A 25,527-nucleotide genomic window follows, 5' to 3' on the forward strand; every position below is an offset into this window, starting at 1 on the left:
AGCAGACTTCTAAAATGTATATTTGTGTCATTCTCAAAACCCTTGGCCACGACTGTATATACTTCCTTTCATTTTTTTAACTGGTCCTGGGGGGACCTTCAGAGGAGTCTTGTGAGGCCTGTGTTCGTGAGAGTCTCACCTTTTCACAGAATGGTCATATTTGTGTGTAGTCCAAACTTGCGTTTGTTGATTACTAATGAGGCATTTGTTGATTACTGAAGAGGCATTTGTTAAATTTTGAAGAGGGCGCTGATGTTCTGGCAAAAATCTATCACGGAAACCTATACCCATGTAGCTTGTGTGATCTTGTTAATTAACATGTATCATATTATATTGTATTTTTGTTGTTGTCTCAATCCATGTATAAGCATTGTTTTTTGGTTAAATTAAAGTTCTTTGTTTCTTGAATTTCCCTGTTATAATTTGTTTATTACACTTAGAACTGGATCACCCTAGTAACTACTGGAACACCAAACATGTAGCATTCCTACTCATTACAATACCTGTAAAGAGGTAAATGGGGTATGGTCGGTAAACATTGGTGGGCTCTCATGAATGGACATGCTTCAAAATCTAATAGCTGCTTTCCTACTTCCTCTTTTCACTAACACACATTTCAACATTGTACCTTTATCAGCATGTGGCAGTGTAAGTCTGATATAGTGTTCATATCCCTTGACTTATTTAGCATTTTGTTGTAACAGCCTGAATTAAAAATGTATTAAATAAAAAATCATAATGACAAAGTTAAAACACTTTGTTTTTAATTTTTTATGTTTTGTTAATTTATTGAAAATGAAATCCAGATATCTCATTTACATAAGTATTGACTCAGGGGTGTGAATACATGTTAGAATTTCAAGTCTATTTTAGTCAACTGTAACTAGGCCACTCCGGCACATTCAATGTCGTCTTGGTAAGCAACTCCAGTGTATACCCAGTCTTGCGTTTTAGGTTGTTGTCTTGCTGAAAGGTGAATTTGTTTCCCAGTGTCTGTTGGAAAGCAGACTGAACCAGGTTTTCCTCTACGATTTTTGCCTGTGCTTAGCTTTATTTTGTTTCCTTTTATCCTAAAACACTCCCTACCTATAATATGATGTAGCCACCACCATGCTTGAAAATATGAAGTGGTACCCAGTGATGTGTTGGATATGCCCCAAACGTGCCGACTTTCTTCTTTTCACTTTGTCAATTAGGTGGTGTAACTACAATGTAGTTGATCCATCCTCAGTTTTCTACTATCACAGCCAATAAACTCTTAACTGTTTTAGTCACTGAGTGGTTTCCTTCCTCTCCGTATCTTTGTATTGACTGGGTGTATTGATACACCATCCAAAGTGTAATTAATTACTTCACCATGCTCAGAGAGCTATCCAATGTCTGCTTTTTTAAATATTTACCCATCTACCAATAGGTGACCTTTGCGAGGCATTGGGAAACCTCTGTTTGAAATTCACTGCTTGTCTGAGGGACCTTACAATTATCTGTTTATGTGGGGTACAGAGATGAGGGAGTAATTCAAAAATCATGTTAAACTTATTGCGCAGAATGAGCCCATGCAATTTGTAAGTTAAGCAAAAATGTTACACCTGAATTTATTTATGCTTTGCAAGAACAAAAGGGTTGAATACTTATTGACTCAAAACATTTCACATTTGTATTCATTTGTAAAAAAATAAATAACAATTCCACTGACATTTTGGGGTATTGTGTGTCGGCCAGTGACACAATCTAAATTAAATATATTTGAAATTCAGGCTGTCACTCCAAAATGTGCAAATAGTCAAGGGATGTGAATACTTTCTGAAGGTACTGTACATGCCTAATTTGGGCCCATTTTAAATATATTGAAAGGGCCCTTTATTACAAACTAATTGTTTACCACAGGTAGGTAGGGGACCTCTGACATTTGCTCCCAGTGGTTCCCAGCACCTATGCAATTGAGGCCTAAACTTTCACTGTGTTGCTGATTTAAAGCCCTGTTTCATGTTAGAATATAAAATACAAATCACAGCCCTTTTTGAATAAGTGATGGATAAGAAAAGAGTAAAAGGTCACGTACACATTTAAGTATCCCGATTGCACACTGACATTGCAACATTTTATTACATTACACTGTGAAAGAAACACTTAAACCTATGTTATTCTGCAAATCAAGTTCAAGAACGTGTTAGAGAGCAGTAGAGGCTTCTTTAGTATTATACTGTATGTATACAGTGTAACTTGGCTTCATTATGCGCAGTGGAGTGTCATCCTTTCGGTGGATGATTTGAGGCAGGCGGTTGAACAATTTGTCCCGGAGTAGCGGGATTGGTTTGCTGTAAATCGGCGAACCTTCACCTGATTGGTTGACAAAACCAAACTCGCGTTTATTTCGCTCATCAAATGAGGGATTTACGGTTCTCCATGCAGCAGGATATGATGCTGGCATCACGATCGCGGATTTGTTTTTATCTCAAAATAAGAGTCCCCTTACAAAGACATGCTGAATTTGGGTGTAGTAAAATGTGTGTAGTAAAAGGTCAACAACACGTAGTATTTTTCACTGCCCCATGAAATTACAACATATCTACAGACCATACCGAGTACTCCAAACCCCACTTTTACATCAGCACAATATATTTTTTCCTTATAATCCCAATATTATCAACATACCAGTTTTAACATTTTATTTTTCAGGAGTGGGCTTAATAATTTAAAAACATATATTGCATTTGCTTACAAACACAATGCATATCGATGTTGATTAATATATATTTTGAATGAGTTAACCATGCAATGGATTGAAATATGGGCTTTAATTTGGAAGGGTTCCTCATTACGATAGTGACGTCACCTTTATTGCTGCTTTCAGAATAGTAGTAAATTATGGAGACTGGTGTTAGTGTTGACAGACATCGGTGGATCAGATGGTGACTTCCGTTTACTGCACGTCTTTTGAAGAAGAGCATTTTGGAATGCGATTCCTCGGGGTTTAGCAAATAGAGGTAAGTTAGATGGACATATTGTGTTTGTATGAATGTAACGTTAAATGCAAGCCGACGTCGTTGTTGCTGTGAGGTAGCTAGCTAACTCCTGCAGCTAGATAGCTGAAAGATAAGCAGCGTGTTATCCCTTGATCATGACTCAGTTCCATTAACGCCATAAATCATTGGACGAATGCGTCTTCTGTACGGGGGAGTTTTGTTAAAAGCCCTGATGCTCGGTCTGAACGTGTACACGCATTTGCTTGCGGTACGGTTTTGGAAGCATACGGATATTTCATATCACCAATAAATAATTTTATGAAAACAAAAGGTTGAATTGATACACATTTTATATGGTTAGTTTTGCCACACAGTCATATCGCCATGTTATGGGTTGTGTTTACGAAAGAGAGACCACCTGTGATAACTAGCGGGCTCCGAACACCTGTGTAACGGAAGAAGGCCGCCAGAAATATGTCAGCTGCAACTGTGATAAACCCGTTAAAACAGTGTTTTAAGTGTTTCATTTTGCATTTGTGAAGTTATTTTGATGTGATCTGAAAATAAATAGCTTTTTAATTTATTTTTGTAGAAAAGTTTCACAATTGAGAATCTATTCACGTTTTAGATGCATTTACAAGCATTTCGTTACACACGCAATTACATCTACTAAATATGTGTATGTGGCCAATAACATTTTATTTTATTTGTCTGTTTTGGCTGCCAGTCTACCTTTGTAAATAACATACGTTAAATTAAGGAGTAACGGTTGGCTCCTTTTAAGAGTACATCTTGGGCTAGCTAACGTGTTAATGTATTTAAGAATACAAAAACCTGGCACTGATATATGTATATGACCCATGTAGCTTGTGCAGTCCACTTACTAATTCTCTATTTGCAGGGAATGATCGATGTCCAATTGACAGAACATTGCTTACATTGCTAGAGTAATTTGTGCCCCTTGATCTGGCCAGCTATTATGGATTTCAATGCTGTCTTGTGAGCATTGTTCCAGGCCATATTTTTGTCCACTTCCAAAGCAAGTATTTGTATGATATTGAACTTTGACTGTCTCTTACAGCCTGAAAATTGCAAACACATATGACACACCTTACCTGCAATATATCAAGTGTAATTTTGCAGTATATATATCTATATATATATCTCTCTCTATATATCTCTATAATATAACCTATTCCTGGATTTTTTCAACCTGTGCACTATTGTACCCCTGGGGGTGCAATGGCGATTGCGTTGTCTGTGGATTAGTTGACGCGGTATGCAAATTGTAGTGGGTTTAGGCTGTCCGGTAAGGTGGAGATGATATGATCCTTAACCTCTCAAAGCATTTCATGATTATGATACAGTGGAAACGACATCCTCCATGCACGTCTTGATGAACTACCCGAACATTTCCCAGTCCTCGTGATCAAAAGAATCTTGAAGCATAGATTCCGATTGGTCAGATTAACATTGAACAGTGCTTACCATGGGTGCTTCCTGCTTAAGTTTCTGCCTATAGGTGGGGAGGAGCAAAAATAAACAATGCTTTGTCACATATACCAGATAGGTACAGTGAAATGTATTGTTGTACAGGGTCAGCCATAGTAGTATGGCCACCCTGGAGCAAATTGGGTTTAAGTGCCTCGCTCAAGGGCACATCGACATATTTTTCACCGTGTTGGCTCAGGTATTCAAACCTGCAAACTTTTCAGTTACTGGCCCAAGGAGGGACTTGTCATCCCGGAAGGTAGAGTAGCAATGATCCAGAGTCTTTGATTTGCGTGTAGTACAGGAGATGTGTTTGATAAAATTTTGTTAGCGTTTTCCTCATGTTTATTTTATTAAAGTCCCCAGCTACTATAAATGCAGCCTCAAGATATGCGTTTTCCAGTTTGTACAAAGTCTAATGTAGTTCCTTGAGCTGTCTGGGTGTCTGCTTGTTGGGGAATATACATGGCAGTGACGATGACCGAATAAAATTATTTTTGGAGGTAATGCAGTCTGCATTTAATGGTGAGGTATTCCAGATCGGGAAAACCAAAGGACTTGAGTTCCTGTATGTTACCACAATCACAGCATCATGAACCATACACCTCCACCTTTCTATTCCGGAGAGTTTCTTCCTGTCTACGTGATGGACGGCGAACTCCGCTGGCTGAATGGAATGGCCTTACAAACCAGAGGTAACTCATTTCAGTTTTTTATAACTATAAGCTGGTAAGCTCTATTCCTGACCATGTGGTCAGTCATGCATCATACCGGCAAGCCTATGCATTCAAGACTCCATGGTTTTACGGCGCCTTTGATGAGCACATTTTAAGACTGTCGTCCGTGAAATCTGATTTGTGGGGACATCAAATTGTATACAGTTTTGGCTTGTTATCCACGAGATACTAAAATAGCGAACTCTAAATTAGCCTAGTACATTAAATCAATTGCATTTATTTTTTTTCTGTTGGACAAGCACATGATCATACGATGCAGTGTCCATTTCAGTTGACTTTGGGGCTGACACAATGTTTCAAATTTACTCCAGTAATCTATGATAGGCCTATGTTGTCGACGCTTGTGCTTTCGCCTGGGTACACTTCTTTCCATGGAAACAACAGGATTGATGTTAGCTGTGTTGGGGAATTAAAACCAGAGTCCAGCTCTGCAAACATTGCCATGGCTTTGGCAGAGGAAATTATGGGCCTATTCATTTCAAGTGCAATTGAATCAGTATGTTTTTAAAACCTTCTTGTTTGAATTTGCATTCATTGTTACTGCTAGTCTTGAAGGAGTCTATTGATCAGTGTGTTACAACATGGGGACCTTCTATTGTAACATGTCGCCTTAGGTAGTGGACCAACCTGGTTATGTGCTCCACTTGGTATCATTTCCCTAGGATTTGATTGTTTAGGCTGGCCTATGTTTTGTCTCCAACATTTGTCATTTCTGGTAGCCAGGCATGGGATTGCCTCCAGTCTATTTGTAAAGTGTACTTGACCGTTCTCACAAGTGTCTTTCATTATAGATAAAACAGGTTGAAGGCACTTGTTATCAAGATGAGATCTGGCATGATAAGTCTAATCCAATAGACTACTAACCTAAAACAGGCCTTAGACAGGATGTTGCTATTTTTAACTTTGTTTATTCTTGAGCTAGTCAAAACAAAGGCAAGAAAGTTAGACAAGTGTTGTCTTCAGGAAAGTGTTCAGGGTGCCTCTTCAAATTAGGTGATCCAATTGTTCTTTACTGGCTAGAGGTCTGTCTGTTTTTAACAGAAGTACTATACGCTGACACTACATGACAAAGTATGTGGACACGCTCGTCTAACATCTCATTCCTAAATTATGGGCATTAGTATGGAGTTGGTCCCTCTGTTGCTGCTATTGTATAAACGCCTCCTCTGCTCTAGGAAGGCTTTCCACTAGATGTTGGAACATGCTTTGGGGACTTGATTCCATTCAGCCACGAGCATTAGTGAGGTTGGGCTATTAGGCCTGGTTCGCAGTTAGCGTTCCAATTCATCCTTAAGGTGGTTGAGGTCAGGGCTCTGTGTGGGCCTGTCAAGTTCTTCCACACCAATCATGACAAACCATTTTGTATATGGCCCTCGCTTTGTGCGCAGGGGAATTGTTATGCTGAAACTGTAAAGGCCCTTCCCCAAAATGCCACAAAGTTGGAAGCACAGAATCGTATAGCATGTCAGTGTATGCTGTAGTGTTGACTTCCCTTCACTGGATGTAAGGTGCCTAGACTGAACCATGAAAAACCGCCGCAGACCATTATTCCTCCTCCACCAAACTTTACAGTTGGCACTGCATTCTGGCCGTCAGTGTTCTCCTGGCATCCGCCAAACCCAGATTCGTCCATCGCACTGCCAGATGGTGAAGCGTGATTCATCACTCCTGAGAACACTTTTCCACTGCTCCAGAGTACAATGGTGGCAAGCTTTACACCACACCAGCTGACGCTTGGCATTGCGAGTGGTGATCTTAGGCTTCTGTGCGTGCGTGCGGATGCTCGGCCATGGAAACCCATTTCATGACGCTCTCAACGAACAGTTATTGTGCTGACATTGCTTCCAGAGGCAGTTTGGAACTCAGTAGTGAGTGTTGGACAAATTCTTTTTTTACACTCTTCAGCACTCAGCGGTACGGTTCTGTGAGCTTGGGTGGCCTACCACTTCACGGCTGAGCCGCTGTTGCGCCTAGATGTTTCCACTTCACAATAAATACACTTACAGTTGACTGGTGAAGCTCTAATGGGGAAGAAATTTGACAAACTGACTTGTTGGAAAGGTGGCATCCTATGACAATTCAGTGAGGCCATTCTACTGTAAATGTTTGTCTATGGAGACTTCATGGCTGTACTCGATTGTATACACCTGTCAGCAACAGTGTGGCTGAAATAGCTGAATGCCCTTATTTTGAAGGGTTGTCCACATACCTTTGTATAAACAGTGCATTTGAAAAATATTCAGATCCCTTGACTTTTTCCACATTTTGTTATATTACAGCCTTGCGTTTTTTCCTTCATCCATCTACACACCATGCCCTATAATGATATTTTTTGTACAGCTAATGTCAGGTCTGTCCAGAGATGTTCCATTGGGTTCAAGTCTGGGATCTGGCTGGGCCACTCAAGGACATTCAGAGACTTGTCCCGAAGCCACTCCTGCGTTGTCTTGGCTGTGTGCTTATGGTCGTTGTCCTGTTGGAAGGTGAACCTTCGCCCCAGTCTGAGGTTCTGAATCTTGTTTCTCATGGTCTGAGAGTCTTTTGGAAAAATCTAAGCGTGCTGTCGTGCCTTTTTACTGAGGAGTGGCTTCCGTCTGGCCACTCTACCATAAAGGCCTGATTGGTGCTACAGAGATGGGTGTCCTTCTGGAAGGTTCTCCCATCTCCACAGAAGAGCTCTGGAGCTCTGTCAGTGACCATCGGGTTCTTGGTCACATCCCTGACCCTTCTCCCCTGATTCTCCCCTCAGTTTGGCCTGGTGGCCAGCTCTAGGAAGACTCTAGGTGGTTCCAAAATTCTTTCATTTTAAGAATGATGGAGGCCATTGTGTTCTTGGTGACCTTCAATGCTGCAGAGATATTTTGGAACCCTTCCCCAGATCTGTGCCTCGACACAATCCTATCTCGGAGCGCTACGGACAATTCCTTCGACCTCGTGGATTGCTATTTGCTCTGACATGCACTGTCAACTTTGGGACCTTTTTTATATAGATGGGTACAGTGCCTTGCAAAGGTATTCACCCCCTTTATGTTTTTTCCTATTTTGTTGCATTACAACCTGTAATTTAAAATTAATCTGGATTTCATGTAATGGACATACACAAAATAGTCCAAATTGGTGAAGTGAACTGAATAAAATAACTTGTTTTTAAAAGAAAAAACAAGTGGTATGCATGTGTATTCACCCCCTTTGCTATGAAGCCCCTAAATAAGATCTGGTGCAAGCAAATTACCTTTGTCACATAAAGTCAATCTGTGTGCAATCTAATTAAGTGTCACATTTTATATATATATATATATATTGCACTTACTTACCTACCTACCTGTTCTGAAAGGCCTCAGTCTGCAAGCGGCACCATGAATACCAAGGACCTCTCCAAACAGGTCAGGGACAACGTTTTGGAGAAGTACAGATCAGGATTTGGTTATAAAAAAATAAAACTTTGAACATTCCACGGAGCACCAATTTTCTTTTTTAAATCCATTATTAAAAAATGGAAAGAATATGGCACCACAACAAACCTGCCAGGAGAAGGCTGCCCACCAAACGCATGGACCAGGCAAGGAGGGCATTCATCAGAGAGGCAACAAAGAGACAAAAGATAACCTTGAAGGAGCTGCAAAGCTCTGATCTCCGCTGTGGAGCATCTGTCTATAGGACCACTTTAAGCCGTACACGCCACAGAGCTGGGCTTTATGGAAGAGTGGTCAGAAAAAGCCATTGCTTAAAGAAAAAAATAAGTAAACACGTTTTGGTGTTAGCCAAAAGGCATGTGGAAGACTCTCCAAACATATGGAAGAAGGTACTCTGGTCAGATGAGACAAATGTAGCTTTTTGGACATCAAGGAAAATGCTATGTTCGGCGCAAATCCAATACTGTTCATCACCCCGAGAAAACCATCCCCACAGTGAAGCGTGGTGGCAGCATCATGCTGTGGAGACGTTTTTCATTGGCAGGGACTGGGAAACTGGTCAGAATTGAAGGAATGATGGATGGTGCTAAATACAGGGAAATTCTTGAGGGAAACCTGTTTGTCGAGAGATTTGAGACTGGGACAGCGGTTCACCTTCCAGCAGGACAATGAACCTAAGCATACTGCTAAAGCAACACTCGCGTTGTTTAAGGGGAAACATTTACATGTCTTGGAATGGCCTAACCAAAGCCCAGACCTCAATCCAATTGAGAATCTGTGGTATGACTTAGAATGCTGTACACCAGCGGAACCCATCCAACTTGAAGGAGCTGGAGCAGTTTTGACTTTCCGAATACACGGTATAGTGTATATAGTAGACAAAAGGACTTTCATCAGAAGATGTCTCAATGTAATATATACAGTATAGCTTGACCAAACAGCATGAAAGGTCAGATGAAGGAATATAATTTGTCCATTATCTTGAAGAATACATATGCGTCTTTATGCTTACATTTCACTGGTCACAAGTGTGAAGGAAGTTTTTCACAAACCAGGCTGGTTCAGACCCTGCAGACAGGTCACACGGCACATTCTTCAGGGTTTCAGGCCATCAGGCAGCGTCTATCTGATAGCCTACCAGGCAGGGAGCACACAGGGAGATGAGGGTGGAAGTTGATAGTGCTCCTGTCTTCACTCTGAGCTACTGCTGATCTACTATGAAGCCTTGTCCGACTCCGAAAGAGGCTGGTTTAGTTTAAGATGAGTCCTCCCAGTCCCACTCTGCTGTTGTGAGTGACCCCCCCCCCAATGGCGTTATCTTTCCTGCGATTCGTAAAGATGATGTTGAGCTCAGCATCTCAAGTCCGCTTTACTTGGCGCAAACAAGTGAGTAGCCTGATCTATTCTATCAGATGATGAGACTTTAAATGGATTTCATATTCTGGTATTCTCCATTTTGGGGATGATGCTCACATGATGTATTTATGATGTTCCAATGGAATGTTTGGAGTTTTATATCAGAAGGAGACATAAGGGAAGATGTGATGCCACATGACCTGGCTAAATCTCATCTTTTTTTTAATAGTTTCAACAGGAGATGAGGCTTCTGTCTGAACATTTGAGGCTTGGGGAACATCTTGTAAAGGCTCGGTGCAGTCAAATGTGATTTTGTATTTATTTATTTCCACATTGAGGTTGGAATACTGTGAATTTGTGAAGATGATGATGCCCTTTTAGTGTTAGAGCTGTTTGAAAATAGAGATTTCAGGCCAACCTTTTTTGGTGGGATAGAGTTTTGCCCTGCCTGGTGACATCACTTTTTGGTAAATTAGTCAATAGACACAACCTCTGCCAATAATGACTATTTAAAAGTTTTCCCTCCCCACTCAGACCACTTCAAGACAGTCATAGCTAAATTCTTGCTCGAAAGTGCTCTTGCTAAGAAGCAATTTATTTATAATAAAGTGAGTGTGAGAGATTCATTGAGCCCTTACCAACCTGTTGGTTTGATCCTTCCTGCTGTGTGTCTCTTTAATAAAGGTTGATGTTTCATTAAGTTCTTCTAAACATGTCATATACACATACAGAATCTCTGGCCCTGGAGATGCACTTATGTGGGGAACCAGCTTTTGTAATGTAATTTCCGAGAATGTTAACGAGCTCAGCTGAGAGGCAGCTGGCTAGGGAGAGGGAGGAGGAGAGCAACCCTGGAGACAGGAACAATATTCTTGTTGTTCCTGTTGTGGTTTTAGATGCTTCAGGAAAGACTACTCTCTCTGGACCTAGCTGCTTCTGTCTGTTTGTCTTCTTTGGCAAACCCTTAACCTCGTCCCCAGGCTAATTGCTACCATAAATAGCCAACATATACTGCATGTTCGACAGAAATTTGGCTGGTGGACTAAACCCCTAGCCACTTAGCTCTTACCTAGGCTACTTCATGTCAACAACTCTAACATGTTCTCTGTCCAGCCTGGGCTGAGTCGTCGTCCTTATGGAGCAACATGGAAGCATTTTTGTTGTTGTAATTGTCAGCCAGTCAAAGTCACCTAATATGGAATCCTTCCCTCCTACCACATATTTACTGTTAACTGTCCACCTCTTTTCCTCCCCCCTGGAGCCAGAGATCCAGATCCTTATGGCTGTGTATGATGAGAACCTCCTGAAGAACCCTTTTTACCTGGCACTGGAGAAGCAGAGACCCGACCTGTGCAGCAGAGTGGCAGAGCTACATGGCATTGTGAGTGACTGACAGCTGTGGCTGTGGGGCCATACTATAGTACTCAGCCCTTTTTATATTGTGTATGTTACCAAGCTCAGCAGAATGAACACAATAGTTTTAGGCTTGCATGATCATATACAGTAAATATTCCAGCTATAATGCACTCCTCCCCCCCTGTCTGAAAATGCAAGATTTAAGACAGTGACATTTCTTTTTTGTGAGCTGTGTGTAGACTTGGAGCAGAATCAAACAATGTAAAGTTTCAACATATGGGGCTAGGCCAGCGTGACTGTCCAGAAAATGCAGGACAATTTGGTACCACACAGGCTGAAGATTCTCTTTATGGCAAGTTAGCTGCTAGGTTGAGATGCAGGGCACGAGAGCATCCATTTATGCAGAGATAAGAAGAAAATAAAGGAAAATAGTCAATATTTCAGGGAGGGAGTCCATGTTATTGCTTTGGAAAATGGTTTTATCTTGCCATTTGTAGAAAATGGCCACTTAGAAGGTTCTCAGCCTACTTGGTGGTTAGCAAAGGAATATCAAGAGGATAATATCTGGACCATTACTATGACTCACCACTGTTAGTGTTCTGGGAAGTTCTCAAAGGAGAGCTCTGTCTAGAAACCACCTCCTACAGTGAGAGAAGAAGCGGGGGCGAGAGAAAGCTCATGCAGACACTACTGTCATAGGTGTTGAATCGCATGTGGGTGGTAGGCCGTACCAGAGAAATAAATGCTACTGTCTTAAATGTGAAGTAGCATTTTTTTTACAGCTTTTTATTGTGGGTACTTCACCAATAATCCATTCTGTCAGTCACGAGAAGCATTGTTGATTACCCTTGTTGATGATGGTGTGGTTGTGCCCCAGGTTTTGGTGCCGTGCTGTGGAAGCATAACCCTTAGTGCGTACACAGCATCCCAGTTTGAAACCTACGTTTTACACCCATCTGGAGAAGGGTATCAGACTATAGATGGGAAGGTAAGATCCATCTGCCAACGCTACAGTTCCTGTTGTATCATTGGTGCAACTATACAAAATATCATGCACTTTCATTTTCTCTATACCACAGGAGGTTGTTGGCACCTTAATTGGGGAGGACAGGCTTGTGGTAAAGGCTAGAGTGGAATGGTGTCAAAATGCATTAAACACATGTTTCATTACATTCCATTAGCTCTGTTCCAGCCATTACTATGAGCAGTCCTCCTCTCAGCAGCCTTCACTGCTATATACCCATCTAGTTGATTGTAAACAGCCGCTATAAAGCAGAACGTTCTTGGTTAAGACATCTTGGTCAACGATACTACCTGTGTTTTTGTCCTGTCTGATAGGAGCTGACCATCCAGGACAGCTTGGTGAGACTGGGCTTAGGGTTCCAGGTCCCAGCCAATGTGCCCATCCTGTTTGAGGAGACCTTCTACAATGAGAAGGAGCAGAGCTACAGTATCCTGTGTATCGCCAGGCCCATTGACACCAACCAAAGCCCAGGTAGTACTGCTATCCTCCAAAGTGACAAAAGTTGATTAACTTAGTGTATGGTTTAGTCTATATTGAATCAGATACAGCCACCATCTAACTCTCACCTTTCTTCTCTCCCTATTTTCTCTCACAGTGGAGGTGGCCCCCAGCCCAGCCCCGTACTATCTGAAGAATGTGGAGGATGTCAGGGAGTTCCTGGGCCGCCATGTTGAGAAACTGGACAAGTTCATCAGCAGCTTTTGCCACTCATTAAAGGAGCAGGAAAAGAAGGGACTGCGACACCACATTGTAAGTACTGACCCTAAACAACACCTATCTGGCGCTAGACTGCTTTCGACACCATGTAGAGTCTATGCCCCGACCAATTAAGGCGGTTCTGAGGGCAACTCAATATTAGGAATGCGTTCATAATGTTTTGTACACTCGGTGTACAGTAATGACACACTAATGTATAATATGAAATGGCTATACTATAGTAATGTACACTAATGTATTGTATGCTATAAGATGTTATATGACTTCTGCTGTGATGTACTGCTTTAACATGTAACTGTGCTCTCCCCTCAGGACTCTGTGAATTGTCTTTATACTAAATGTCTTCAGTGCCTGTTGAGAGACTCTCGCCTGGTGAGTAGCATGTTTTGCTACGGAAAAACAAAACTCATTTTCAAATAATTTTCTACTGTTTCATGCGTATTGGACACAATCCTGAGAAGTAAAGCTGATTTGTTAAACCTTTCAGAAATTGCTGGTCAAACAGGAGCTCCAGATGACTCTCCTCAAACAGGCGGTTGAGGTAGTTCTATCCTAGTCGTCATACCTCACACTTACTTTCAAATTTGACATGTCTGCTGCTTTTTGGACTGGTTCTTCATTCTGGTCCTCAGTGAAATTCTGTTGTGTGATGCTATAATGATGTAATATATTTTCATGTAAAGTTGTCAGTAAATATTTTTTCTCTTTTAGATGTATATACATCATGGTATCCATGATTTCATCTTTAATTTTGTGGGGACTCTTGAAGCCAGCCAGGTATGTAAATAAATACTATACAGTATTTGATAATGCTGTCATTTATAGGCCCAGAATTCCCATGCAGTGAAGGTTAATATCTATGTTTTATTATCACTGTTCCAACAGGATTCTGCCTTCAACAAAACCACCAGAGGCCTGCAGGACCTGCAGCAGAAAGACTTTGGGGTCAAATCTGAATTTAGGTTGGTTTTTTTCCACGTCGTCTCTTTTAATTTCTGCTTTTTATGATTACAACTCAATAACGTGATGCACATTATAATTCTGTGCTGGACAAAAAACAAGTCTGCATACAACACAAACAAAAATGAACAGACACCATATTCATCTCCATAATGTCAAGCAGGTTTATAGCAGTAGATCTCTATCAGGTCATTTCACCACTACTGTTGTTGTGTCTATAGACAATAGGAGTATGTTTTGTCTTTCCACTCTCATACAGTATCAATATTAACTTATCCTGTTGTACTTCCATGTTATGTCTCCTCCTACAGTATAAATATCCCTCGGGCCAAAAGGGAGCTGAGCCAGTTGAACCGCTGCACCTCTCCTCTACACAAACTGCTCTGCCTCAGGAAGGTGTCTCTCACAATCATGCAGTCCCCCAGCCACTCTGGTATGTGTCTGTTTTTTATGTCTGTCTCTGTCCATCCTACCTATGCCATTTCATGTCACATCGGCAGCAGTTTACAGTGTTACAGACTTGCATGGAACCATCACAAATGGGACAGTTTCCATTTTAAAGGCACATTTGCATTCCACTGTCAATGGGCTGATTGTATCATCAAATAAAATGTTTGCTTTCATCCAGAAATGCATAAAAAGCTGATTTACCAATGTTTTATGTAGACATGACATTATTATAAGCAGCCTACAAGTCTTTCAAGGCTGGTCATTGTAACCCAGATCAGGATTTGTTGTCTGTTCTATTCACTCCCTCCCTGGTAATATAATAACTTGGTGTGTACACACGGTCCACAGAACAGAAACTGTAGGGCCCTAATGTGTATGTCAAGTTTGTTTTGCAAATCCAACCTTGTTTGCCACATAACAACCAGACCCTGTCTCTGCAGAGTGCTGCAATCCACTCCTAATTTCTGATGGCCAAACAACCAATTGACCAATTTAAAGCCTAAATGAGGACAGAGGCAGAGTGTCTGAGTGGTTACACTGACTGTGTGGACACTTTCCTGTTTTGTAGGATGACACTGTTTTATGTCTTCATTTTGAAGAGCCATTTCTCCCTGCTGTATGCTCTAGTTGTAAACCTCACACAGTCACTGAACCTTAGACGCAACCACAGTCATTTAATAACATCTTTAATTTCCCTTTTCTCCATATGCAGTTAGCTTAGAGGCCCTGTGTGCAGACGACCTTCTGTCTGTGATTCTGTACTTACTGGTGAAGACGGAAATCCCCAATTGGTGAGTAAGGAGTTATAACCTAGTAATACCACTGACCATTAAATAGCCTGGTGACTACTAACTACTCATTTAATGAATAAGTGAATAACTCGGACCTAGTAATTAAATATAGTCATTAATTAATGACTAACAGCCATGTTAAACTAACAAGCATGCTCTTCCAGGATGGCCAACCTGAGCTACATCAAGAACTTCCATTTCTGTAATTCCACCAAGGAGGAGCTGAGCTACTGCCTGACGTCGTTCGAGGCCGCCGTGGAGTTCATCAGACAGGGAAACTTCGGCCAGGGCCGCGTGGTGAGCGCAGTACAGTAGTACACAGGGTGTCTTTTACATGACATTAGTCCTGGCCTGCTTGGCTTGGCTCAATATTGTGAAGGGGGCTTTATACACCACAAGCACATATGTTGTTGTAGCTGATATCCTATCCATTCACATTGTTGACTTAGATACACCAACTTATCACTGCAATTCCTGTGATAGCAGGCCACAATAATGACTGAAAAAATGATATTGAGAAAAACACTCCCCTGTGCAGAGTGAGTGACTATGGCTGTGTGTGAGGTTTGCAGGGTTTAGGGGACCTGAACAACAAAGTGCATTTCACCCAGAAGATAAACCTGCTCTCCCAGAACTCTGCTACCCCCATAGACTGTCTGTTTCAGGTGAGAACCCTGTCCCCCGACCTTAAGAAGGGGAGAAAGCTATACTGTGCATAACGTTATGCTTCATTCATCAGATGGACATCTAATTTCATTCAGCATTTCATTTTAATATGAAAACATTTGATTCACTTTTTTATTTTTTAAAAATCAATTGTGTGTGTTGATCCATTTTATTTATCTTTGCTGATTGTGTGTGGATTGATGGATCCTGCAGCACATAGCCAATGGTAACGAGGTAGAGGTCCAGCGTGTGTTGAGTGAGAACCAGAGTGACGGTGTAAAGGGGTGCCACCCCCTCTGCTCCTGTGACCACTGTGAGCTCCATCTCTCAGGGTGAGTACCGCTCCCACACACACACACACACACACACACACAACTCCTCTATCATAAAAAAATGATATTCTCAGTCGGAAAAGTTATTTCTTTCACTACATCTCGGGTTCTCACTTGAAACAATCATTTCCCCTTTCTGCCCATTTAATGGCTTAGGAACTGAAAATTTGATTATTCTTCAACTCTGTCTGCTTACAGGAGCCTGAATGACCCCTCCATCATAACGCCCTTCTCTCGAGACGACAGGGGATACACACCACTTCACGTCGCTGCTATCTGCGGTAAGAGATACCAACAGGTTTCAGAGATACATAAAGTTGTCCAGAAAACTGCCACCAGGCCACACAACAGGGGATTCCTGGTCTGCCACATTCTGTACTGTTCATCCCTTTCCATCTGTCTCCCTCATTTCCCACTGTCTAAATAAAATAAAAAGCCTGTCTTTGCCGTGGCAGGTCAGTCCCTGTTGATCGACCTGCTAGTGTCTAAGGGAGCTCTGGTGAATGCCACAGACTACCATGCCCTCTCACCCCTTCACCTCTCCTGCCAGAAGGGCTACCAGCGAGTCACGGTGAGCAAGGACGCTAGCAGGACGGCTATAGCCTGGTCCCAGATCTGTTTGTGCTGCCTTGCCTACTCCTAAACAGATCTTGAACCAGGCTAGGAGAGCAACACTAAAGATGCAAAAAGAATACTTCTGTTACAAACTGTATATTGTCTCTGACATATTTATATTTTTCTCATTCTGTTTGTCTCCATCTGTCTCTCTCTCTGTACTCCAGCTGCTGCTCTTGCACTATAAGGCTTACTCCGGTGCCCAGGATAACAATGGCAACACTCCTCTGCACCTGGCCTGTATGTACGGACACGAGGATGTACGTCAGTTTGGGGAGTCACTCTCCATTTAAAATCTGGATTTAAATGCACTGTTTATTCCAACAGCCTTGACTCTGCCAGTTTGTGTAGTAACCTGAGTGATAAAGCTGAAGAAATGTAACCAGTCACAGTACATGGGATAGCAGTCACAGTATCTGTATTGATACTGCCCTAAATAAGTATTTGGATGATGATTACAGGTGATGACACCCTGCATTGACAGTCTTCTCTATGGTAGTTCAGAGGAGATTGTTCTCAGTCTAACAGTGTTATCCTATCCGTGTCTCAGTGTGTTAAAGCCCTGGTGTACTACGACCTGCACGTGTGCCGTCTGAACATCCAGAATGACAAAGGCGACACTCCCCTGCACATCGCAGCCCGGTGGGGCTACGAGGGCATCATTGAGGTGCTGCTGCAGAACGGAGCCAGCACCACCATCAACAACAAGGTCAACGACTCTCCACTACAATGTGCCCTCAACTCTAAGGTGAGGAGTAGAGACCCCTGGTCGCAGCTGCCTCTGCCTGAAACAGAGTTCCTACATGGGTACTTTAACACTAGGAAAGCAGAGCGTGTCATTGACAAACATTTTTCTTTTTTTTATTACTCTGCCATTTTTTAAAGTCGGGTCCTTTTCCTGAATAAGTCTTTATAACACTTATTTGTGTTCTAAGCAGTTTCAAGAGGATCTTATCCCCCCCCACACTGCCCGTCATTCACTGCCAGTCATCCAGCACAGCTGATGACGTCTCATTGAAACTATGCTACATGACCAAAAGTAAATGGACACCTGCTTATCGAAAATCTCATTCCTAAATCATGTGCATTAATATGGAGTTGTTTCCCCTCTTTCCTGCTATAACAGCCTCCACCCTTCTGTGGAGATTGGAAATTGGTGTTATGGATAGACTAATCTAAGTTTGAGGTGTTCGGATCACAAAGAAGAACATTCGTGAGACGCAGAAGAAAAAAATAAAGATGCTGGAGGAGTGCTTGACGCCATCTGTGAAGCATGGTGGAGGCAATGTGATGGTCTGGCGGTGCTTTGGTGTTAAAGTGGGAGATTTGTGCAGGATAAAAGGGATCTTGAAGAAGGAAGGCTACACCATGTCATACCCTGTGGATGGTGCTTAATTAGAGCCAATTTCCTCCTACAACCGGACAATGACCCAAAGCACAGCTCCAAACTGTGCAAGAACTATTTAGGGAAGAAGCAGTCAGCTGGTATTCTGTCTATAATGGAGTGGCCAGCACAGTCACCGGATCTCAACTTTATTAAGCTGTTGTGAGAGCAGTAAGAAGTGCCCATCAAGCCTATCCAACATGTGGGAGGTGCTTCAGGAAGCACGGGGTGAAATCTCTTCAGATTACATCAACAAATTGACAACTAGAATGCCAAAGGTCTGCAAGGCTGTAATTGCTGCAAATGGAGGATTCTTTGATGAAAGCAAAGTTTGAAGGACACAATTGTTATTTCAGTTAAAAATCATTATTTATAACCTTGTCAACATATTGACTATATTTCCTATTCATTTTGCAACTAATTTCATGTATGTTTTCATGGAAAACAAGGACATTTCTAAGTGACCCCAAACTTTTGGACGGTATTATATATGACATGTATTCCTTTAGAATGTTGACATCCAAAAGACTCGTCATTGGCTCGAAGGGGGGTCCCCTCTCGGCCAGGCTTTTCTACTGTTAACGATAAGGCTTGGCATACTAAACATTTTAGTTAGATAAATATATCTATTCAGAAAAAGTATTAACAGAAGGGTGGGAATTGTTCTAAGGAAGAAAATCTTTCTGGATGGCCTAGCAACAGGATTGGCTTGATATATTTGCCTCGTCATTCAGTATTGTTGTGATTTTTGAACAAGAATGAAATGTGAAAAGGTTGTATAAGAAATAGGGCGTGTGTAACTGAAGTGTACTTGTCTATGCGTCTTGCAGATTCTAACGCTATTGGAGTTGTCCCACAACGGCTCTGATAGAAGAGAGAACAATGATGTAAGTCAGATTTCATCACTTAGGAAGTGACAGAGAAGAGATGCAACTACAGTATTTCATTAGATACAATGATGGCTCTACTCCAGGCAGCCAGCCTGTTGGAACACCATTAACCAACATACTGTAGTTCTACTCTAGACTCTTCCAAATATATCTAATATATATATATATATCAATATATATCAAATATATTCACTTGCTCTGATCAAACAATGCCAATGCTTGTGATTTTTTTGAATTCCTAACAAAAAGTAAATAAAAAATATCTTATAGAAAACGCTTTTGTTAATTTTTGACCAGAGGAATCGTAAAATAACAAAATATAATACTGCAATCACATACAAAAGTAGTCCTTCATTTAGGTAGTCCTTCATTCCTGCTCCTAAGGAGCAGCCTGTACTGCATGGGTGTTAAACTCATTCCACCATTTTTGGTTAAGACATAGACAACCAGGTGAGGGGAGTTCCTTACTAATCAGTGACCTTAATTCATTATTTAAGGACAATGGAAGAGCCAAAACCCGCAGACACTTGAGCCTCCGTGGGATTAGTTTATGAAACGTGCTGTACTGTGTGTGTGTGTGTGTGGTCAGCTGAGTGACTGCTCTCTCGCTCCCCAAACCATTCCCCCCAGGCCTCTGACTGCAGCAGCCGCCGCTCCTCTGTTTCCAGCACCACCTCCCAGAGCTCCGAGGCCAGACCCGACAGAGACAGGTTCCGACACAAAGAGGTTAGAAGGGAGCACTGAGGACCCCTGGGCAGGACTGACCCTGGCAATGCCTGAGAGGAGTAGCATCATCTTAATTTAAGGGGAAAAGGAATAGGGATGTAGTAGAAATTAAATGCACTATTTTCTATATATTGAGGGAAGCTAATATTTGGTGCTTTCACCCAACATTTTTTTGTGGGATGACTCTTTGTAATTTGTAATCCGGTTTGTAAAGGTCTGGCTGGTGTTCCAATATGTAGTCTCACTCTCTCGACTGACAGGTGGAGAAGTTGCTTCGTGCGGTGGCAGATGGAGACATAGAGATGGTGCGGTACCTGTTGGAGTGGTTGGATGAGGAACCAGAGGAGCAGCATGCAGGGCTGCCGTCCTGGACAGAACTGTGCCACCCACTGTGCCAGTGTCCACACTGTGGACCTACACAGAAGGTCAGGGAGCAACCCTGGCCTTTCATTCCTACCACAACTCCTTGGCCAAGCCCCTTTCTGATATATAGACGATATCAGTGAGCACACGGCAAACTTGACACATGGCTGGAAGCACTGAAGCTATGTTGAATGGGAAGTTAGATGTTGAAAGGAGATGATTTATGATGTTCCTGCAGTGCTGCCAAGTTAACTTGATGATGTTATTCTTTGTATTTTCCTCTGTGTGTGTGTGTGTTTGACACCAGAAGTTGGCGTGCCTGCAGGCCAGTGGTCTGAGTGTGAACAGCAGTAGTGTGGATGGCTTCACTCCCCTCCACGTGGCAGCGCTCCATGGTCACACGGCCCTGGTGTCCCTGTTCAGCCGCCACGAGGCCAATGTTGACGCACGCAACAGCCAGAGTGCCACGCCACTGCACCTGGCCAGCCAGAACAACCACGTACAGGTGGGCACTCCGCTGTGTTCGATTGAGCTTGCATGGCACATCTGAACAAATGGAATAGTCCCAAAAGCTCAAACCCCACCCATCTCATTAATCATGTTCAGGTAGTGACATCACTGCTGGAGTGCAACGCCAAGCTGAATAAGAAGGATCACTATGGCAACACCCCTCTGATCCACACCTGCCTCAGAGGTCACCTGGACACAGCCACCATCCTGCTACAGGTAAACACACACACACACACACACACACACACACACCGTCCTGCCGCAGGTACACACACACACACACCGTCCTGCCGCAGGTACACACACACACACGTCCCCGCCGCAGGTACACACACACACACACCGTCCTACCACAGGTACACACACACACACACACACACCACACCGCAGGTACACACACACACACACCGTCCTGCTGCAGGTACACACACCGTCCTGCTGCAGGTACACACACACACCTGCTGCAGGTACACACACCGTCCTGCCGCAGGTACACACACACACACCTGCCGCACACACACACACACACCTGCCGCACAGGTACACACACGTCCTGCCGCACACACACACACACACACGTCCTGCCACACACACACACACACACACCGTCCCTGCCGCAGGTACACACACACACACACACACTGTCCTGCCGCAGGTACACACACACACACACACCCTGCCGCAGGTACACACACACACACACCGTCCTGCCGCACACACACACACACACACGTCCTGCCGCAGGTACACACACACACACGTCCTGCCGCAGGTACACACACACACACACACACACACCGTCCTGCACAGGTACACACACACACACCGTCCTGCCGCAGGTACACACACACACACACACACCACACCCTGCCGCAGGTACACACACACACACACACACACACCGTCCTGCCACACACACACACACGTCCTGCCGCAGGTACACACACACACACACACACCGTCCTGCCGCAGGTACACACACACACACACACGTCCTGCCGCAGGTACACACACACACACACACCTGCCGCAGGTACACACACACACACACACACCTGCCGCACACACACACACACACACACACCGTCCTGCCGCACACACACACACACACACACCGTCCTGCCGCAGACACACACACACACACACCGTCCTGCCGCACACACACACACACACACCGTCCTGCCGCAGGTACACACACACACACACACACACCGTCCTGCCGCAGGTACACACACACACACACACGTCCTGCCGCAGGTACACACACACACACACACACACACCGTCCTACACACACACACACACACACCGTCCTACCGCAGGTACACACACACACACACACCGTCCTGCCGCAGGTACACACACACACACACCGTCCTGCCGCAGGTACACACACACACACACACACACCGTCCTGCCGCAGGTACACACACACACACACCGTCCTGCCACACACACACACACACACACCTGCCGCAGGTACACACACACACACACACCGTCCTGCCGCAGGTACACACACACACACACCGTCCTGCCGCACACACACACACACACACCCGTCCTGCCGCAGGTACACACACACACACACCTCCTGCCGCAGGTACACACACACACACCCCCTGCCGCAGGTACACACACACACACACACACACACACACACACCGTCCTGCCGCAGGTACACACACACACACACCGTCCTGCCGCAGGTACACACACACACCGTCCTGCCGCAGGTACACACACACACACCGTGCCTACCGCAGGTACACACACACACACACACCACCGTCCTGCCGCAGACACACACACACACACACACACGTCCTGCCGCAGACACACACACACACACACCGTCCTGCCGCAGGTACACACACACACACACACCCGTCCTGCCGCAGGTACACACACACACACACACCTGCCCTGCCGCAGGTACACACACACACACACACACGTCCTGCCGCAGGTACACACACACACACACACGTCCTGCCGCAGACACACACACACACACACCGTCCTGCCGCAGGTACACGCACACACACACACACACCCTGCCGCAGGTACACACACACACACACACACCGTCCTGCCGCAGGTACACACACACACACACACACACCGTCCTGCCGCAGGTACACACACACACACACACACACACACGTCCTGCCGCCGCAGGTACACACACACACCGTCCTGCCGCAGGTACACACACACACACACACACACCGTCCTGCCGCAGGTACACACACACACACACACACACCGTCCTGCCGCAGGTACACACACACACACACACACACCGTCCTGCCGCAGGTACACACACACACACACACACACCACCGTCCTGCCGCAGGTACACACACACACACACACACACACCGTCCTGCCGCAGGTACACACACACACACACACACACACCGTCCTGCCGCAGGTACACACACACACACACACACACCGTCCTGCCGCAGGTACACACACACACACACACACACACCGTCCTGCCGCAGACACACACACACACACACACACCGTCCTGCCGCAGGTACACACACACACACACACACCGTCCTGCCGCAGGTACACACACACACACACACACACCGTCCTGCCGCAGGTACACACACACACACACACACACCGTCCTGCCGCAGGTACACACACACACACACACCCGTCCTGCCGCAGGTACACACACACACACACACACCGTCCTGCCGCAGGTACACACACACACACACACACCCGTCCTGCCGCAGGTACACACACACACACACCCGTCCTGCCGCAGGTACACACACACACACACCGCACCTGTCCTGCCGCAGGTACACACACACACACACACCGTCCTGCCGCAGGTACACACACACACACACACACCACACACCTGCCGCAGGTACACACACACACACACACACACACACACACACACCGTCCTGCCGCAGGTACACACACACACACACACACCGTCCTGCCGAAGGTACACACACACACCATGATTCTGGCGTCGACAGAGATGGCCGCTTCGCGTTCCTAGGAAACGATGCAGTATTTTGTTTTTTTACGTGTTATTTCTTACATTGGTACCCCAGGTAATCTTAGGTTTTATTCCATACAGTCGGAACTACTAGATATATAGAGCAACGTCAACTCACCATCATTACGACTTTCCCGAAGCGGATCCTGTGTTTTGCCCACCACCCAGGACAATGGATCGGATCCCAGCCGGCGAACCAAAACAACGTCTCAGTATAGGGGCAGACGAAGCAGTCTTCTGGTCAGGCTCCGGAGACGGGCACATCACGCACCGCTCCCGAACATACTACTCGCCAATGTCCAGTCTCTTGACAACAAGGTTGAAGAAATCCGAGCATGGGTTGCATTCCAGAGAGACATAAGAGAAATGTAACGTACTTTGTTTCACGGAAACATGCCTCACTCGAGACACGCTATCGGAGTCGGTACAGCCAGGTGGTTTCTTCACGCATCTCTCTGGTAAGAAGAGGGACGGGGGTTATGCCTTATGATTAACGAGACGTGGTGTGATCATAACAACATACAGGAACTCATGTCCTTCTGTTCACCTGACTTAGAATTCCTCACAATCAAATGTCGACCGCTATATCTACCAAGAGAATTCTCTTCGATTATAATCACAGCCGCATATATTCCCCCCCCCCCCAAGCAGACACATCGATGGCCCTGAACAAACTTTATTTGACTCTATGTAAACTGGAAACCACATCCTGAGGCTGCATTCATTGTAGCTGGGGACTTTAACAAGGCTAATCTGAAAACAAAAATTAAATTAAATTCTATCAGCATATCGATTGTGCCACCAGGGCTGGTAAAGCCCTGGATCATTATTATTCTAACTTCCGCGACGCATATAAGGCCCTCCCCCGCCCTCCTTTCGGAAAAGCTGACCACGATTCCATTTTGTTGCTCCCAGCCTATAGACCGAGACTAAAACAGGAAGCTCCTGCACTCAGGTCTGTTCAACGCTGGTCCGACCAATCTGATTCCACGCTTCAAGATTGCTTCCATCACGTGGATTGGGATATGTTCCACATTGCGTCAATAAACAACATTGATGAATACGCTGATTCGGTGAGCGAGTTTATTAGCAAGTGCATCGGCGATGTCGTACACAAAGCAACTATTAAAACATTGCCTCCTCCATTTCCCCAGTTGCAATTTAGTTTCTCTGTTTTTGTTCCCACTTTCTCTTTTTCTCTTCTCCCTATTTCTTCTCTTGTTTTCAATCGTTTTATGTATGTTCCCTTCACTTTTCAACTGCTCTTTTCTTTACGCTCCTTTTCTCTTCATCTGCCAAGCTCTTCCTTTTCCTCTTCTTTCTCTTTCTTTCCTCTGCTTTTCTAGCACCTTCTCCATCTCCCTCTTCTTTTCTTCCTCCTTTCTCAGTTTCTTTCTTTTTTGCCTCTTCTGTATGTTCTCTTCCTCTAAGATTTGAATTGTATCCTTTTCTCTTATTTTTTTCTGTTCCCTCGTTCTGCTCCTTCTCTTGCATTTCATGCTTTTCTTGATACAGACTTCCTTTACTTCCCTTTCCATCTTTCTTTCTCTCAGTCACTTCCTCATCCTCACGATGCTCGGTCACTTCCTCATCCTCACTGTCTTCCCTACCAGCCACCTTCGGACTCTTTTCATGCTCTCCCTCCTCTCCTCCTTCTCTCTTTTACTCATTTTCTCTCTTCCCGTGTTGCCTCTATTGTGTCCTGACAGTTCTCTTTCTCCAGTTGGTCAATGTTGC

General features: G+C 44.3%; 1 protein-coding gene across 3 annotated transcripts in view; it reads left to right on the top strand.

The window, feature by feature from the left end:
- The first annotated feature begins 2,854 nt into the window (after window positions 1-2,854).
- The window catches only part of ankrd27 (ankyrin repeat domain 27 (VPS9 domain)), a 33,787-nt gene continuing 11,114 nt past the window's right edge, over window positions 2,855-25,527 (top strand). Inside the window, exons 1-23 of one of the 3 annotated variants that reach the window (XM_052466229.1) lie at window positions 2,855-2,987; window positions 11,225-11,344; window positions 12,197-12,307; window positions 12,658-12,814; window positions 12,939-13,093; window positions 13,373-13,432; window positions 13,548-13,601; window positions 13,772-13,837; window positions 13,946-14,022; window positions 14,332-14,453; window positions 15,183-15,261; window positions 15,426-15,558; window positions 15,834-15,926; window positions 16,141-16,259; window positions 16,458-16,540; window positions 16,715-16,830; window positions 17,042-17,134; window positions 17,425-17,622; window positions 19,089-19,145; window positions 19,779-19,874; window positions 20,135-20,299; window positions 20,545-20,742; window positions 20,844-20,963. In XM_052466229.1, the coding sequence (XP_052322189.1) occupies window positions 11,243-11,344; window positions 12,197-12,307; window positions 12,658-12,814; window positions 12,939-13,093; window positions 13,373-13,432; window positions 13,548-13,601; window positions 13,772-13,837; window positions 13,946-14,022; window positions 14,332-14,453; window positions 15,183-15,261; window positions 15,426-15,558; window positions 15,834-15,926; window positions 16,141-16,259; window positions 16,458-16,540; window positions 16,715-16,830; window positions 17,042-17,134; window positions 17,425-17,622; window positions 19,089-19,145; window positions 19,779-19,874; window positions 20,135-20,299; window positions 20,545-20,742; window positions 20,844-20,963 (2,454 nt within the window). In that variant the 5' untranslated portion in view covers window positions 2,855-2,987; window positions 11,225-11,242. The remainder of the gene's footprint in view (window positions 2,988-11,224; window positions 11,345-12,196; window positions 12,308-12,657; window positions 12,815-12,938; window positions 13,094-13,372; window positions 13,433-13,547; window positions 13,602-13,771; window positions 13,838-13,945; window positions 14,023-14,331; window positions 14,454-15,182; window positions 15,262-15,425; window positions 15,559-15,833; window positions 15,927-16,140; window positions 16,260-16,457; window positions 16,541-16,714; window positions 16,831-17,041; window positions 17,135-17,424; window positions 17,623-19,088; window positions 19,146-19,778; window positions 19,875-20,134; window positions 20,300-20,544; window positions 20,743-20,843; window positions 20,964-25,527) is intronic. The other 2 variants (XM_052466231.1, XM_052466230.1) reach the window with 2 other exon arrangements.

The sequence above is a fragment of the Oncorhynchus keta genome, chromosome 17, assembly GCF_023373465.1.
Source record: "Oncorhynchus keta strain PuntledgeMale-10-30-2019 chromosome 17, Oket_V2, whole genome shotgun sequence".
Lineage (NCBI taxonomy): Eukaryota > Metazoa > Chordata > Actinopteri > Salmoniformes > Salmonidae > Oncorhynchus > Oncorhynchus keta.